Below are 19,158 nucleotides of genomic sequence, written 5' to 3'. Positions count from 1 at the left end.
CATCAGTATGACGTAAACATAATAAAAGCATATGTACTTGGCCGGCGTCGCGGCTCACTAGGCTAATCCTCCGCCTTGCGTCACCAGCACACCAGGTTCTAGTCCCGGTCGGGGTGCTGGATTCTGTCCCGGTTGCCCCTCTTCCAGGCCAGCTCTCTGCTGTGGCCAGGGAGTGCAGTGGAGGATGGCCCAAGTCATTGGGCCCTGCACCCCATGGGAGACCAGGATAAGCACCTGGCTCCTGCCATTGGATTAGCGCGGTACGCTGGCCGCGGCAGCCATTGGAGGGTGAACCAATGGCAAAGGAAGACCTTTCTCTCTGTCTCTCTCTCTCACTGTCTACTCTGCCTGTCAGAAAAAAAAAAAAAAAAGCATATGTACTTAACAACGCTTCAAAATATATGAGACAAAAGTTGACTAAACTCATGGGAGAAGCAGACAATTCCACAATCATAGTTGACAATTTTAAGTTATGTCTATAGGGAAGTTTTTTAATATAATTTTTAAATATTTATAATATGTGTTTGAAAGGCAATGTTATAGAGAGAGAGGAGACGAGACAGAGAGAAAGATCTTCCAAACAATCCAGCTGCTAATGCACAAATCTGGAATTTCAAACAAGTTTGATGTAGTTCCAAATCCTGTATTCTTTAGAACTGCTATGGAGAAGGTGATGCAATGTTTACTTTTAGAGCTTGGGGCACTTTGAAGGGCAGAATGACCTTTTGATACATATTGGGTTGTGGGCTGGACCATGAGACTTGGAAAAGCAGAAGGATCACAAACAAACTGAGTTTTGGGGGAATAGAAACCCAAATATTATATTACAGAATTGCAGAGAAAATGGGACAGGATTGGATTTCTCTCCCCTGCCTGTCTTCTCTTCCTCTTTTTATTCTCTCTTGCATCGCAAGACTTCCTTAACTCAGGACTCAGAATTGACAGTTCTATAATTCAAAAATACTGTGATTTAAATTGGTGTCCAATAAATGTTTGTTGAATAAGCTAGATTTTGTAACTAGCCTGGAGAGCAAGCCATGGTTTGTAAGAGATTTGCTGAATTTCAAGTAGCTCATAAAAGAATGTCTGGAACACAATATGTGTATAAATTAGATACTGCCTATTCACATAGGGATCTAAAAATATATACCAGCAGATACACATGTGTGATCCTGTTATGTATTCCTATTATTATTATATTTATTTAGACATTTGGATTTTAAAATATGGCAAGTCATCTTCACATTAAAATTACTAGATTAAGTCTCCATTGTTAAATTTGGGTATTTGAAATTTTTACTTTTAGAGACACAAAAGCAAAGGCAATTTTTCCTTCCTGTAAGGATCAGATGAAGCTCTCTGTTTGGTGTTTTGGATATTACACTTATGGCAGCTGTTGAAATATGCACAACTGCTATTTAGATATATGAATATAATTATGAAAAATAGTTTGCAAAATATGTTTGTTCTTTTACTCATTTTAATCATTAAAATTGATATTCTGGGTCAGTCATTGTGATGGAGTTTGTTAAGCCCTTACTTAGGATGCCCGTATCTCATACCAGAGTGTCTGGAACCAAGTCAAACCTCCTCCATTTCTGATGCAGCATCTTCCTAATAATACACGCGAGAGCTGCAGATTATGCCCCAAGAACTTGGGTTCCTGCCGTTATCCACATAGGAATTCTTGGCTCCTGGCTTCAGACTGATCCAATTTTGGCTGTTGTGTGCATTTGAAGAAAACACCAGAGGAAGAAAGATCTCTCTCTCTCTCTCTCTCTCTCTATATATATATATATATGTATATATATATTCTTCAAATAAATTATATATTAATATATAATTTTATATAGATTCCTCTATAATTAATTATATATTCCTCACTCTCCATATATATATAGTCCTCAAATAAATACATACAATATTTAAAAAGTGATACATTACCTCCACTTCTAAGTTTTGCTGCATAGTTAGGCAAAATTCATCAGATATTGTTTGTAAATGTCTCATAAAATAAGAATGTCTTTGCTTTTTTTTGATATTACTGCCAGGAAAGAACATTTCTGAAAATGTGCCAGGACAAGCCTTTCTGGTGGCATAGCACATGTTGTTGGGAAGTTAGTACATGGTCTGTCTAATAGATTATTTTTATGTGCTTTTTCCAATTTTATTTAACAAATTATGTTAATTATTTAACTTTTTCCCTTCTTTAAACTTCCAATATAGTAATTTTTAAATACATAAAGAGTATCATATTTTCTTTCAGAGTTACCTATAGTTCTATATGTGCATATACACACAGCATTTTATATGTAGTTTTAAAGTTTCTAATGGCCCAAGATTGATTATTTAAACTTAAAGCAAATTCAAATATCTGAAGCCAAATAAAGAAAAATGAATAACCAATTCTATACTTTTAATAGCACTCCACTCATATTTCTTTTTTGTTAGTATCATGATTGTATTTCTTTTTTCTATTATAGGTAGTGGATTCTCTCTCTTTCTATCCCCTTGAATACCAAACACATAGCACAAAATAGAGACAAGAGACATTACACTTATGAATTGACTCTATAATTGAACGGATTGGACTGGGCTGTAAAATTCCATGAGAATCAGTGCCATTTTTACTGTTACTGGCTATTACATGCCCAGTTCCTAACAGTACCCAGCACATACAAGGGACTTTGTGAATATGTGTTGTATAAATATTGGAAGACTTATTTCTGTCCATTGGAAGTGATTGGTTTGTAGAAATTTTATAGGACTTAGTGACAATGTATAGTGGATTTTATACCAACATAATTTTAGATGCACAAACTTCAGTAGCTAGTCTTAACTGCTCAGGTCTTATGTTGCAGTTTAACTCTTTGTATCGCATTCCAACTTTCTCTACTCATCCTGCAGTCTACCACCCAATATATATATTCCATATACTCATCATCACTTATATATTCCAGAGGCTCACAATTTCATTACTTGCTATTTTGTTTCTTTCATTCATACTTTTCTTCATGCAACACAGATACATTGAATATTTACCATGTGGCCAAGTATTGGGCAAGTTGTCAGTCATACAGATACAGAACTCATCTACTCCCCACTTCTCCTTTATGGAGTGAATTTCCAGAAGAGCAGCTCTACATGAAAACAGAACGTTAGTGTAACGTAATTTAAGCCATAAGAATGAGGGGGAAATATTATGACAGGCAGGTGAATTCTTACTTGTTCCTGTGTTTATCTCCCAGGTCTCCACTCTTCCCTAATTGCTATTAATATTCCACTTATACTTTAGATTCAGCCCAAATCTACCTTCTTAAATTTTTCTAAGTGCTTACTCTTTGATCTTCTTCCCACAGTCTCATGCCCCAATGTACCTATCATTGCATTTGTTGCAATTCTGTGTTAGGCTATGATTACGAATATGAGAAACACCATGTCTTTTCCTTCCTTGTGCCTTCACACAATTCTTTACATGTTGTAGATTTCTAAAATGAAAATAATTACCTTTATTTTCTCATAACATTGCCTCACATGTACCCAATATGTGCCCTCATGATTCATTTCTTGTGCTGTTCTTTCCATATAATGGTGTGGTTAGTTCTCATGGTGATCATTGCATGGTTGAAAAGTTGCTCTTCTATTTAACTTCTCTTTTTTGAATTCAGAATGAGGAACTGATAGGTCAACTAGATGGACTATTTGTCTTCTAGTCAGGCAAGTGTTTGCTTCATTGTGGAAACTCACTCACTACTGATTTCTTGTATTTGGAAACATGTTTTCTATACTTTGGGTATTCAGGCCTTTGTTAATGATCATTTTCTTCTGGAGTTCAAAGGGTTTTGAAATCATGATAAAATTTGCAGGACTTATTTGCAAAATTAATATATCTTTCAAAATAGCATGTATTTCTTTGGTGCATGTGCTAAAGGGTCAAAAATTGGAGCTGCTGAGAAAGAGAGGGGAGAGGGAGCGAGAGGAAGCTAACTAAACACTACAGGCTAAAGTTGATGAACATTTATAATTCAATAGTGCCCTGAAACTACTCCCACCTTGTATGTTTGTGTGTGTATACACACATATATGGGCATTTGGAATGTAAAATATTTCCTTTATTTTCTTTCTAAACTGCTATAAGCCTTGTAGGTTTAAAACAGCTGAAAAGTTCTTTTCAGCGCATTGTTAAGAAATAATTACTGATGACAAGTTCAGTAATAATGGCTGACTTCTCATCTTGAAAAGCGTGCTTTTCCAGTTTACCACAGTTTGGAAGAATTAGCCTGATTTAAGTTGCATTAACACTATTAACACTGAGGCTGGCTCCGCCTGTGACGTAGATTCAGGGTCACTATATAGGATGAGGAGACAATATCAGATGTGGTCTTTCTACCTTATACTGTTGAATTCTGTATTTAGCAGAACATTAAACTTGTAATTATAAAGTAAGTGGAACTTATGCTCTCTCAAAAATTAAAAGAAAAATAAGAAAGGAAAGAGGAAAAAGGGCAGGGCAAAGGGGAAGTATTATGTTCTTAAAATTGTATATATGAAATACATGAAATCTGTTCTCTTTATATGACCAAATAAATAAATGCATTTTTAAAAGGCAGTAGTTGCAAAACAAATTGGAGTAGGTTCACACTCCAGCTTTGATACTACTGTGACATTGCAGTTGTTTAACCTTTGCAAGTCTTTGCTTATTCATCTACAAAATTAGTGCCTTATAAATTTTGTAACTTTGGAATGAAGATCAGAAGAGATAATAGAATATATGTAAAGCATGTGGCTCAGTAATATTTTTACAGCCTCAATTCATTGCTGAGTAGGTTTGATTTTCAGTTAGGAAGCTAGGGAAAGACGTTTATTCAGCCATTTGGAAAACTGAGTTTTAGCTTTGTATTGTGCTATCTAGAATATGTTTTGTCTCATTTTGTTCCATCTGCACAACTAGAGCATATTTATTCTGATTTGTCTGCTTCACAGGAATTTAAAAACACCTAAGATAACAAGTAAGGGAAAAACTTATCTTTGAACTGACTAAATGCAAGGTGCTACAAAAATCAAATAGATTTCTATAGACGTTTTTAACTTAATTTAAACCAAATCTAAGGAAAATTCATTGTAGGAATATAGGCTTTTGTGGCATTATGCTTTGTGATGACCTAAGGGTTTTGAAATTGTTTGTTGATGTGACAAATGATTGGAAGCATTGCTTAACCAAACTGGGGAAATTGACAAAATGTGCTAACCTGAGCATGTATCAGCTTCATCTTGATGATCTCCATGAGACAAAAGTTCAGTGCTGTTCTTAAAAGACATTTCCTGCTGCAAAGAATTACAAAATTTGCTTCTTGTCGTAACTGTCATATTTCAAAACACATGGTCCGGGAATTGAAGTAAGAGAACCTTAAGTATACTAGACTCAAAGTTTAAATATATAAATATAGAAAATTGAACATATAAGTCAGGGATAGATTCCCAGAATTTTAAGCATCTAAATGTTCTGAGGTAATGTACTACATTTTGTCGTTGATGAATTATTGCTATTTAAAAGAAAATCAAGATTTTTCTCTAAAAGTATACATAATCAACATATATTTTCACCATAGATAATACATTGAATATTTTTACAAATATAAAAGGTAAAACAATGTAGTCTTTTAGTGAAGCTGAGAAATGAAATACATGATTCTAGATATGTTAAAGGGGATTTTCAATATCAAACAACTAGAATATATGAAATGTAACTTAAGAGCAGAAACAAGCTCCTTGGTCTTAATAAAGTTCATAAAAATATTTTACTTTTAGATTCTTGAGTCTGTAGTAATTGTGAAAACAGGATAAAATGGAGGGAAATACAAAAATGCCTGTACATAGGGATTCAACAGAGTAATCAACAATGTCAAAAAACAGACATCTAAATTTAGTCCTGGATTATCAAACAGTGTGACCAGATTCCTGAATTAATATAATCCATGAAGAAATATAGGAAAAAAAATTATTTTCTAAATAGCAGTTTTCAGTTGCTCAAATTTCCTTAGTCATTGTTTTAAAACTTTAATATTGCTTCACTATCAACATAGGATTCCAAGAATTTTAAGACTGGAACCTGAGATAGAAAACCTATGCTATTGAAGTCATACGTAAGTTCAGAATTTTAATATATCTTTTACAGACAAGATAATGACAAATGCATTCATTTTAGAAACATTATCAGGCGCGGCTCAATAGGCTAATCCTCTGCCTGCGGCGCCAGCACACCGGGTTCTAGTCCTGGTCGGGGCACCGGATTCTGTCCCGGTAGCTCCTCTTCCAGTCCAGCTCTCTGCTGTGGCCCGGGATGGGAGACCAGGAGAAGCACCTGGCTCCTGGCTTTGGATCAGTGCGATGCGCCGCCCACAGCAGCTGTTGGAGGGTGAACCAACAGCAAAGGAAGACCTTTCTCTCTGTCTCTCTCTCTCTCACTGTCCACTCTGCCTGTCAAAAAAAAAAAAAAAAAAGAAACGTTATCAGGCATTTGACCAAGATAATTTCATAAAAAATGAAACACAGATATTTGTATGTTTTGTGCAAATGTGTTTGTATATTTTTATACATATATCTAAATAAAAGGGGCTTTAGTTTAGTGGGAATATAGACTAGTTATTCGAAGAAGTATTTTGCTGTAATGTAATTTTAGAACATGTTACCCCTCCAAAAAAAAAAAAAAGAAAAGAAATGGAGATGGAAAGAAGGCAGAAGAGAAAGATGGAGAGGGAAGAAGGTAATATTGTGTTCTTAGAATTATATCTACAAGTCACACTGAATCTGTTAAATTCAAATTAAACGTTAAAATTTCTGAGAAGCATGGGGGAAAGAAAGAATAGGGGCCTGCATTTTTTTTTTAAACTTTTATTTAATGAATATAAATTTCCAAAGTACAGCTTATGGATTACAATGGCTTCCCCCCCATAATGTCCCTCCCACCCGCACCCTCCCCTTTCCCACTCCCTCTCCCCTTCCATTCACATCAAGATTCATTTTCGATTCTCTTTATATACAGAAGATCAGTTTAGCATACATTAAGTAAAGATTTCAACAGTTTGCTCCCACACAGAAACATAAAGTGAAAAATACTGTGTGAGTACTAGTTATAGCATTAAATCTCAATGTACAGCACACTAAGGACAAAGATCCTACGTGAGGAGTAAGTGCACCTGCATTTTGGTGTAGTGGATAGAACAGCTACCTGCGATCTTGCATCCCATGTCCCATGTGAGTGACAGTTTGTGTCCTGGCTGTTCCACTTCCGATTCAACTCCTTTTTAATGGCTTGGGAAAAGTAGCAGAGGATGGCCCAAGTGTTTGGGCTGCTGACACCCAAATGGGAGACCTGGGTGAAACTCTGGCTCTGACTCCTGGCATGGTCTGGCCCAAACTTGGTTATTGCAGCCCTCCGGGGAAGTGAACCAGAAGATGGAAGATTCTCTCTCTCTCTCTCTCAATCTCTCTCTCTCTCTCTGTGTGTGTGTCTGTTTTTCTCTGTATAACTCTGATTTTAAAATAAATATTTTTTAACAAAAGAATAAACATATTTTGTTTTACTTCTTCTAGGGCTGTTATAAAGTGCAAGATTTTCATAACGTAATACCAGAAGGCATGAACTTGAATTTTGTCATTGCTTTGGTTTCAAATAATGGCAATTACACGTGTGTTGTCACATATCCTGAAAATGGGCGTACCTTTCATCTCACCAGGACTGTGACTGTAAAGGTGGTAGGTAAGCATGATTTTTATTAAGTATACTCAGCAAAAGCACAAAGATTTTGTTCAGGACTCTAGTAGTTTGTGACGCACAAATATGTAAGCACTGTAAGAAAATAAATTAATGCTTTTAATGCACTGAATGATTCTCTGAACTTTACAAGAAGTTCATGTGTGTAGTATTAATTCAATAAGAATAGATCAACTGAATAAATTTGTGAATGAATGATGTAAAGGCAGTTTGGGAAGTGAAAAGAGTACCATCTATGTCTGTATTCAAATTATATTACTGCCACTTATTAGCAACGTGACTTTGGTCAATCTTTTAGTCTCCTTATCTGTACTCTGGGACCAGTGTGTGCTACTAGTGTGTGCATTCAGGAAGATCCAGACTATGAGAAATAGTATATTGTGTGAATGCAACTGGTAGACAACGAATGAATGAGTGTTAGTTAATAGTATTGTCAAAAGAGTGTTTTATTTGGATTAATTAAATTCTATCATTATGTGTACCAAAACTGCTATTATTGTTCCTGAAACTGTTTACTGGCAGTGTTCAATTTCTGCACCGAGAGAAGAGAGGATGAGAAACTGGAGAAGTTCAAAGGCAGTCGGTAGACTCTGATCCCCTCCCTCTCCAATATCATGAGAACTAGTGACAGGATATGTGATTGCATTCATTGTGTTAATAGTGATAATAGCATAGGAGAGTGGCATTTTGCCATATCACGTCTTTTCATAGGATTCACTGCCATACTAACATTGAAATTTAGGACAGAGAATAACCTTTTACACATAGCTCCATGAGATAATAGAAGTAATTCTAAACCCCAGATCTTTCTTTGTCAGGTTTTTTTGCACTAGACTGAAACTGAGATTCAGTGTAAGTTATAAAAATAAAGGGTTTTACCATAGTGCAAATAAATTCAAATCAAACAGTTTGTAACCATCTTTGCTCTTATTTTCTGGATAACGCTGAGTTGGATATTAATTCAGGAAGGAAAAAAAAAGCAGACTAAGTTTTGTATGGAACATGAATGGATTTTAGAAGTCAAATGTAATCTAACCTTATGAATGAACCTTATTCATCTTGGCAGTAGTTTTTAATATTTAGATATATATAGATATAGAAATATACTTAAATTTATTCATTTTTGGGAAGTTGGGAACAGGAATGTTTGGATACTCTAATTTATACATATAAAAATTGACAGAAACAGAGCAGGGGATTCTTACCCACCTCTCGTGCAATGCAGACTTTTGTTCTTTTGGAGTTGCAAAGTATTGAATACTTATTATATGCTACTAAGGGATGTTTTAATTTATATTACTTAATTTATACCTTGTACCTAAACCATGAGGTGAATTTTATTTGTTCTCAATTTATAGTTTGAGAAAATTAGTTTCTTAAAGATCAAATCAAAAAATTAGGTTAATACACTTAGTAAATAGCCAAGTCAGGATTAGATCTTGCTCCAGATGTTTGGAGTCCAGTGCACTGAAAAGTCTTTTCCAGGTGTTGTTCTTTCAATGTGGGATTACAGAAGAGCAGCAGTCCCCATAATACCATTCAGCTGGTAACTGACCTCAAGTAGATTTATATGCTTTCTTTAAAAGTATGGTTTTGATTTTTCCATTTATGTACTCACTAATTTAATATTTATTTAACCAGGTCCCATATTAGGTATTCTGGAAATATTGAGAAAAATTGAGAAATATTGAGAAGAAATAATTAAAATATGAAAGCAATTAATAAAAATGTAGTGTGATATGTGTATCCCATGTAAGCTTTGAAAAGCAACAAACCTGATAAAACCATTTGCTGAAACATTGAGGATGCTATATTTGTTTTTATTTTGGGGGGAAATTGTTTTTCTATGTTCAGAATACTCCATCACGAACATGAAACACAAAGCAATTCTCTGATTCTCTGTAGACACCAACTGCATGTTCTACAATATAATTCAGTCTGATACTAACTATTAGAGTTAGCACAGCTCCCAAGGGCTGAGGGCTTAGTCCCACAAGATGGCCCTGCTGCTGCTTGAAATGCCAGTTTTAGGAGTGATTCCCAAGGTTATCCACACTTCTGCCCATCTTGCCTACACGGTGAAGTTTCCCACAACTCCCTCTTCAGGTTCTATGGCTTTCTGTAATGACACAAAACTCCGAAAACTCTTTACTTATGTTAGGAAGTTTATTACAAAGGATTCACATAAAAGACAGGTGCAAGTAATAGAAGGGTCTTGGGTGTAGGAGCTTCAGTTCCTGTAGAGTTGAGATGCCACAACCTCCTTGTTTGTACAACCCAGAAGTTCTCCAGACTCCATTTATAAGGTATTTTATAGACGTTCCATTGCATAGGCATGATTGGTTAAATCATTGACTACTGGGGAGCTGCTCAATCTTCAGGCCCTTCTTCACTTCCTGGAGTTTTGGGGGTGAGCTCAGAATTCTACTTCTTTAATCATGTCATGATCTTCATTTCTGGCTACCAGCCCTTTCCTTGAAGCTACCAAGGGTCCTCAGCCCCGTTCATCTCAACAGGATATATCATTCCAGAGATTCCGAGGGTCATACTAGCATTGTGTCCAAAAGTAGGAAATGAAGCCAAATGTAGCAAAAGCTGCTCCTACTATTACCTTCATTCAGGAAATTACAAGAATTTTAGGAGCCTGGAGCACAGACCAAATCATGCATTTCTTGTCATATTACACTTTGCTTATTTTAGATAAATTAAGAACAAAAATTAAATAAAAATGAAATTAAGGGATTTCTTTTAACAAACTATGCCAGGTAGTTGGGTGAGACTTCACACAAGAGCAGAATTTTGAATAAACCTCTCTATTTTATTTCTTCTCTATCACAGGCTCTCCAAAAGATGCAGTTCCCCCTCAGATCCATTCGCCCAATGATCATGTGGTGTATGAGAAAGAACCAGGTAATTACAGATATGGCTCTGAATTTCAGTTAGATCTTCTCACTTACAAGGAATTCAAATGCCCATTAAGTTGGCACTAGATGACACAGGGCTATTGTAAAAGAAACACATAGATTAAAACTGAAATGTCATGAGAAGTCAAGGCTGCTATGGAGATTAGCTGCTTCATCAACTTCGGGGACAGTGAGAGGTATTCATCTCTGTCTCAGCTTCTGCTCCCTTTTTGTCTTCTCATAGTCTTCCTCTGCTGATTAGTGATTGCTGTTTCAGGAAAATGTCAGTGTGTGGGGGACATTGTTTTGCAGAAGGAGCAATAGGAGCGCAAGATATCCTTCAAAATTCTCCATTATAAGAGGGTAGAGTTGGAGTTTGGAGCAAGTCTGTGGATGTACACAGTAGCAATGGATAGAACTGGTACACCTAGATTCAGCATACAAACAATGTTTACTGTGGGTCTCTGAGTGATTTTTTATTCCCAACAAAATCATTTACTACTGATCAAATAACAGTTTATTCTTTCTATTCAAATCCTCCCACAATTAAGTGAATTGGCAAACACAGAAAGCTTTAGCATTTTCTGTATTGTATCTCTTGCAATATTCACTACAAATTCAATTCAAGGTGTAGAAAAGAATAATACCAATAAAATAAAATAAGTTTGTAAGTATGATTTGCCTTAAAAAGAGAACACATTAAGGAATCTGCTAACTTCAATCGAACGGCATTTGTAGAATTAGCTGTGGTTTGAATATTAATATGAACATTCTTAGTGAAGTTGGGGTAAGCCCTTATTAATGACATAAATGTGTTTCATTTACCTCTCATATTATGCTGATAGAAATATCCTCAAAATCGTGTTTACTGTATGTTCTTTAATAATGTATGGATATAGGTAACTGGAGGAGAAGGACTTAGGAATCATGAATTGGGAAGGAGGATAGAGTATGACCACTCAGAGAGTTAAACCTAAATTCAGGAAGGGGAGAGGGAGTGGGAAAGGGGAGGGTTGTGGGTGGGAGGGACGGTATGGGGGGGAAAGCCATTGTAACCCATGAGTCGTACTTTGGAAATTTATATTCATTAAATAAAAGATAAAAAAAAAAAAACCTAAATTCAAATTAGGGTAATGATATAGTTTATCATCTATACCTGGACACCTTTTTGATAGTGAAAGCAGTCAATATGAATAGCTAACCAGGAATGGAAGAAGAAACAGAATTGTTTATAAGCAACTTGGAATGGAAGATGAGCCTAGGTCAAATCCTGGTCTATCACATATTGACAATTTGACTAGGAATGCCCTTTAACATCTTTAAGCTTTACCATTATTTCCTCTTTTTTTAAAAAAGATTTATTTATTTGCTTGAGAGACAGAGTTACAGCCAGAGAGATGCAGAGACAGAGAAGTCTTCCATTCACTGTTTCCTTCCGCAAATGGCCACAACAGCTAGAGAAGCCAGGAGCCAGGAGCTTCCTCCAGGTCTCCCACGCAGGTGCAAGGGCCCAAGCAGTTGGGCCATCCTTTACTGTTTCCCCAGATCATCAGCAGCAGGGAGCTCAATTGGAAGTGGGGGAGCTGGGGCTCCAACTGGCGCCCATTTGGGATGCTGGCACTGAATGTGGATGCTTAACCCACTACGCCACACCACTGGCCCCTAAGCTTTAGCTTTCATATGTGGAGGACATCCATTTAAAAAAATACATCATATTCTTCTGTACACAATTGGTTAAGGCCATGAGTAGCTTTAAATATGTGGCACAGGGACTTTTACAAAATTCACATTTAGTAAGGATGTCCCTAAACTCATGTTCTGTTTCAAAAAAGGGTAGCGTAGAATTTTCTGTTTGTAAAATGTCTTTAGATTTATTGAGTGCACTGCTATAGGTTGAGCATGTCAGGATGCATCCTCTTTGGCCAGTCTCTCAGTGATGGTATCACCCATCTGCCCTGGACCTCTGATTAGAAAAATTTCCTTGTTTAGGAAGGAAATGACAAGTGAGAAAGGAACTTTAGAGTCACATAGCATTTTGTCAGAGACTTTCAGAACCAATGCTGCCATGTTATAACATATTTAGATTTTATTAATAATAGCTATTTGATAATTTTGTATAAAGTTTCTGGCATTTTATTTCTTCTGTTTTTGTGAGTATGATTGGAAGAAAATTCTTTTATGGCAGTTCACTAGAAAACCTAAAGTAGAGTTTTAGGTGTATGTAATTTTTATAGTTTCTGATTAGCCATAGAGTAAAACCAGTTACAACCATATAAAAGTTACAAATCATTGTACTAACTTCATCTACTAAATTGCCCTTTTGTTTGTTTGTTTCAGGAGAGGAGCTACTCATCCCCTGTGAAGTCTATTTTACTTTCCTGATGGACTCTCGCAATGAGGTTTGGTGGACCATCGATGGAAAAAAGCCCGATGATATCAGCATTGATGTAACCATTAATGAAAGGTAGTATGGGTACAGGCAAGGGACTCACTAACCCTTGTCCCTCAGTCTAAGGCTTCCTGTTGTATAATAATGAAAGTACAAATTATCATTTTTGATTATCATTAGCAAAAATCAGGAAGATTTTCAAATCTTCAGTAGTTGTCCCCCAAAGCAGGGTTGTTGGACGTATCGTCTCAGAGCCAGATGCTACCTGATGACTGTTCACAGATTTGAATTATAATGTTATGGAGATAGGCATCTTCATCACAGTTTGTCTGTAAGGCATGCACTCTATTGTCTTAAGCTCAGCAAGATTCATATATTTATGATAGTCATTTGGAAATAGAATACAAATCCTAAGTGAAAATCTTATTGATGTACTTGGGTTTTCTTTTTCAATCCTATCATCTAGGCCAATATTTTTGTGCCTTAATAATTATGTTTCATTTGTTGAGTTTTAATGAATGTGGACTTCCTGCTTCTGCCTCTTTCTTAATGCACATGTATGTTACACTTATCACTGATAATTGTTAAAATATTAAGCAAATGTGTATATGTTCTCTAAATTGTGTTTTAAATCTGTGTGGGTAGTAACATACCTCACTTAAAATAATAACCTGAGTCATTTTATTACTAAGTAAACTTTATTTTCTTAAGGAGTATTTGAGTCCTTAAAGACAAAATTACTCGATAAATACAGTATACCATTGTTGAAGACCATTTGGTTGACCGCAACAGTTGGTAAGAATTAGCAGCTAATCAGCTACATGATCAAGTTGCTCAAAGACCTTAACCTTCATTATCTATGTGCCTACAGATCTTAAGCTACATGAGTTTCTAGAATTTAGAAGATGTTTCTTTCCTAATAGTAAACTCAGACTTTGTGCAAAAATTCTAAAATGTTCACTTTGCTTCAGGTACTTAGTCCCTAACTAGATAAGTTTTATAGGAATAACAATGTGAGAGAAGACATTTCAATATAAAGTGATAAATATCATGACTGAGTAGTATTAGATGATGATATGAGGATTTATTAGGAGGTTCAGTCAGTTTTTGGAGATTAGATAATACTTGTCAGATGGTATAGTATCTACATTAAGATTTGAATGATGAATGGGAACTAGATAGAGAAATAAATGCAAAATGTGTTCTGGTATGGGGAACATCATTTGCAAAGGCCTGGAGTTTACTGAAGCAGAACAGACTCAAAGTCGGAAAAGGCGTTTCCTGAAGTTGAAATACTTTGTTGAGAAGAATTTGATGAAAGATGTGGCTGGAGGCTCTGAGGGAGTAATTGATCATTTCAGGAATTCTGAACATTATGCTCCCCATTCTTGTAATAATAATAAATGAATAATAGTGAAAGTTGTGTTTTTCTTTTTGGCTGCTATGGAAACGCGTTGTCAGTGTTCACAAAAGCAGTAGAGTTAAGCTTAGCTAAACCAGTCAGAGCCCTTAATCAAATCTGTATGACTGACAAGCAAGCCTAATCCCAAATGGAGCCTGCATAGCCAGCAGCTGGAGGAGGGAGATTGTTCTCCTTTGAGCAAAGTAGTTCAAAGGGACTTTGGATCTTTTTTTTTTTTTTTTTGTAAAGATTTATTTATTTTAATTGAATGAATAACAGAGAAGGAAAAACACAATGAAAGAGAGATCTTCCTCTGCTGGTTCGCCCCCTAAATGGTCACAACAGCCAGGACTGGGCCAGGCCAAAGCCAGAAACCTGGAATGCTGTCTGGGTCTCCCACATGGGTAGAGAGGCCCAAGGACTTGGACCATCATCCTGTGCTCTCCCAGATGCGTTAGCATAGTGCTGGATTGGAAGTAGAGCAGCCATGACTGAAACCAGTGTTAATATGGGATGCCGGTGTTGCTGATGGTGGCTCAATCCCTAGGACTTTGAATCTTGATCTTGAACCCACCACACTTAATTTGTGACTCCCAAAATTTGAATGTATTTATTATCAAAATATTTGCTGCTCCACTTTGTTGTGCATTAAGATTAACCATAGTATTTTAGCATTTTGATGAAAACATTCTACCTGTGTTCAAAATCCAGGCTTTTGGAATCTCAGAAATGCAGCAACTATTACTGTGAGATAATAATAATAGCTGTACATGAGCAGTTACTAAGCATTCTTCTAATGGGTGTGAATCCATATATCCTGCTCTCAGGATCCTTGAGTAATTAATGCATGTCGTATATTGTTGTGGTGTTACTACTTTCCTCTTGCAAAAGAGAAACACAAGACATGATAGATAGTTCCCTGCTCAATGTATGTAGCCGTAAGTGACGATGTGTATCGAAACTCAGATAGATCTGGCCCCAGGAAATTCTGTCTAAACTAGCACAGCATGAAGCATTTTGCTTTGAAGAAAGATCTATCGTAAGAAACCAAGATTGGAATTTGATATAAACATTGGTATGGTGTAGATGATAAGGACCAGGATTGCTGTCTAACTGTTCTCCTTTTGTAACCATTATGTTACAGTTTATCAACATCATGTGTTCCCTGTTTGGAGGTTCTGGGATTGCTTACTTGTCTGATTCACAGAAAGTGCATGACTCTTGAGTCTCATGAATATATTTTGTCTATTTCTAGTCTAAGTTATAGTAAAACAGAAGATGAAACAAGAACACATGTTTTAAGCATCAAGAAAGTTACTCCAGAGGATCTCAAGCGCAACTATGTCTGTCATGCTAGAAATGCCAAAGGCGAAGTTGACAAAGCAGCCAAGGTGAAACAGAAAGGTAATGGATGCACTCAGTGGATGGATCTGTGAAAACCAAATGTAATAAGTGAATGAGGAAAAAGGAGAAATTGAGACTAGTAGTTCTTCAGCACCTAGCATATTTTACAGATAGTAATAAATCAAAGTTGAATGAAAAATCTTAGAAGTTTCCATCTGTGCAGTGATGCCCAAAATATTGTTGTGGTTAGTAATTTAGCACCCAAATGTGCCTAAAAATATTTGGTGATTATAATAATAATGTATAAATTTATATCTATATAATCATGAAAATGAAAAATAAAGAAAATATTCCAGACTACCAAGGATATAATCAAATTTACAGAGTGACACATCATTGGTGTGTTATACAGATCCTTTTAGAAATCATTGGTGCCAGAGTTGAAAAGCCATACTGCATGGCATACTACTTTTGGAATATTTCCTGAGCAAATAACAGAAATTTGATATTATTAGAAGCAATATCTATAATAATGAAGTATTATACATAGTAATCATCTAAATATATGCATGTAGTTAAGTAATGCATAAGATGTTCTCATAAAAATAACGTCAGCATTATAATTTTGAACACTGTGTGTCAAGAATCATACATGTTTATAATATACCACTAGCTACAATTGCTAAAGTGAAAACTATTTAAACCATTGTTTTAAATGTTGTAAAAATTATTTCTATGTTAAAATTACTATATTTTATAAAATAATAAAAAAATATAAAGCCTTCTTTTGTGAGCTGTTGCTCTTAAACAGATTGTGTCTAAACTACTTTTTGGGTCTGTTCCTGAACACCGAATCCCAGACTATTAATCCCTGCAAAAGTATTTCAGTGATCTGGAAAAAAGGAGTGATGACTTCCTACACATTCAGACTGGTTATTCAGGCTCCTCCTTGATTAGTCAATGATGGAGTCTGTATGTCTGTCATGTATATGTAAACATTTACATCAAAATCTAAAAAAAAAAAAAAAAAATTAATTCATGATTGTTACATTTTGCAGTGGGACTTAATTTTTTTAAAGATGACAAGCAGGGCCGGCGCCGCGGCTCAATAGGCTAATCCTCCGCCTAGCGGCGCCGGCACACCGGGTTCTAGTCCCGGTCGGGGCGCTGGATTCTGTCCCGGTTGCCCCTCTTCCAGGCCAGCCCTCTGCTGTGGCCAGGGAGTGCAGTGGAGGATGGCCCAGGTGCTTGGGCCCTGCACCCCATGGGAGACCAGGAAAAGCACCTGGCTCCTGGCTCCTGCCATCGGATCAGCGCGGTGCGCCGGCCGCGGCGGCCATTGGAGGGTGAACCAACGGCAAAGGAAGACCTTTCTCTCTGTCTCTCTCTCTCACTGTCCACTCTGCCTGTCAAAAAAAAAAAAAAAAAAAAAGATTACAAGCAAACAGGACCCATGCCGACATTTCATGACACTGTAGAAAGTAAAGAGCAAAGACCTGAAGTGTATAATACCTCATGAGAAGTTTTAGTGGATTCATTAAGGAAAATCCATTGCTTCTGCTCCTTGAAACCACTGTATTGAGACAGGGTTCAAGTACATGTTGGGCGGTTTCCCAATGTCACTTCCTAAGAACACTGCTAAGAACTGTTGTACTGCAATGCATTATTTGTGCCCTATGGACAGGTAGCTTGTTGAAATTCCAGTCTATGCATCAGATTTATTTAATTTTGAAAAAAAAAAAGTCACTTAATTTCTTTGAGCTTCAATTTTTATAAATTAAATAAATAAAATAAAACCATTGTCACATAAGCTGGTTTTCAAGAGCTCAGCCTGGTTACTGGCATATATATAATCCTATTAAATGCTCAATAAATATTAGCTCTTACTGTTTCCACAAGCTGTTTCCTAGATGGCATTTGACGAAGGCTTGTATAGTCAAATAAGTGTCATTATAGTCTATATAAAACAAGTCAATTAATTACTTTAGTTCAGGATTCTTAGAGTGTTTCATATATTAACATTTGGTGTGGTTATCTGCAAGGGTTTTCATTATAGCAGACAGGATATTTTCATAAATGTTTGATTCCAGATTTCTTAAATAAGGAGTATCTTGTGAATTCATCTTCTGAGATGTGTATTCTGGGGAACAGTTATGGGGGATAACATAAATAAGTTATTGTCAAGGACAGTACCAATACATTGTATTAAAATACTGTTTTATGTAGGAGTGAAGCGTGAGTCTGCCCAGCAAAGCTAGTTATGTAACCCCCTTGCCTAGAAGCCCCTTCAGTAAGTGTTGTAGTGTGGTCAGTGTCAGGCATGAGAAGTGATGAGTGGGTCCTCTAGGCCAGATGACCTGTCCTCACTGCTGACCCATGATCCAGTCAGGTCTGTGTCCATCATGGCACCACAGGAGTTGTAGCTTTGGTTACTGAGCTTCCATACTGAGGCTGCTGATGCTGACATTCAGAGGTGGTGTCTGAGTTCAAGTGCGTACCTTACACTGTGGGTCCTTCTTTGAATTCATTCACAAAACAGCCTATGTACTTTATGAAGGACGTGACAGGAAGGCATTCCCGCCTGGAAAAAGGATTTATCTGGATAGGTTCTAATGACAGCACAATTCAGTCTAGTTAGTTAAAACAAAGAAGCAGCTAATGTAACCATACTAAACAGTTACGTTATAATAGGAGAGTGGTAGGGACCAAGGAGCTGTCTTACTTATTTCCCAAAGGGCGTAACCCGTTTACACTTCCACTAGCAATGTTTATCAACTGCAGAAGTTCTATTTCCTTATCAACTTTTTGAGTTGTCAAACTTAAATTTCAACCATAGTAATAATATGCAGTGGTTCACACTGTGTTTTCCTTTGCATTTCCCCCAATAATAATAAATTTGAGCGTTTATCCATGATCATTAATTAATATTTCTTTTGTAAAATATCCATTACAATATTGTCATTTTAGTGTTGGATTGTTTGCTTTTTAATTCAGTGTGTTATAATAGGATGGACACACCTGCACAAGTCTGTTGCCACGTATGTGTCTTCTCAATATTTTCACTCATTTTGTGAATTCATTTTCATTTGATGAGAATTTTTGAAAACTTGATGGAGTTCATTTTCTGTTTCTACTTTTGTGATTAATGCTTTCTAGAACTTGTGTTATCAAATGTTCTAACCTTAACAAATCTAGAAAGATTGTCTCATTTATTTTCTTATGGAATATAAGTATATTTTTATTCTTTAATAGTTTAACCTATGATCTATTTAAAAATATTTTCTTTATGATGTGAAATATGGGTTGCAGTTTAGTGCTCTGTTTTGTTTTTCCATAAAAATAACCA

The 19,158-nt window shown here is 36.1% G+C and overlaps 1 protein-coding gene across 10 annotated transcripts in view; it reads left to right on the top strand.

Annotated features, from left to right (window-relative positions):
• The window catches only part of IL1RAP (interleukin 1 receptor accessory protein), a 163,498-nt gene that overhangs the window by 105,872 nt on the left and 38,468 nt on the right, over window positions 1-19,158 (top strand). For all 10 annotated transcript variants that reach the window (XR_011388002.1, XR_007908837.2, XM_070072366.1 and 7 more), the window contains 4 exons: window positions 7,594-7,759; window positions 10,613-10,684; window positions 13,015-13,141; window positions 15,724-15,872. Coding sequence is in view for 8 of the 10 variants with exons in the window: in XM_070072366.1 (XP_069928467.1) it covers window positions 7,594-7,759; window positions 10,613-10,684; window positions 13,015-13,141; window positions 15,724-15,872 (514 nt within the window). In the remaining 2 variants the exon portion in view is untranslated. The remainder of the gene's footprint in view (window positions 1-7,593; window positions 7,760-10,612; window positions 10,685-13,014; window positions 13,142-15,723; window positions 15,873-19,158) is intronic.

This window comes from Oryctolagus cuniculus, chromosome 4 (assembly GCF_964237555.1).
Source record: "Oryctolagus cuniculus chromosome 4, mOryCun1.1, whole genome shotgun sequence".
Taxonomy (NCBI): Eukaryota; Metazoa; Chordata; class Mammalia; order Lagomorpha; family Leporidae; genus Oryctolagus; species Oryctolagus cuniculus.
Note: the sequence above shows the minus strand (reverse complement) of the source record. Positions and strands in the feature narration are given on the sequence as shown.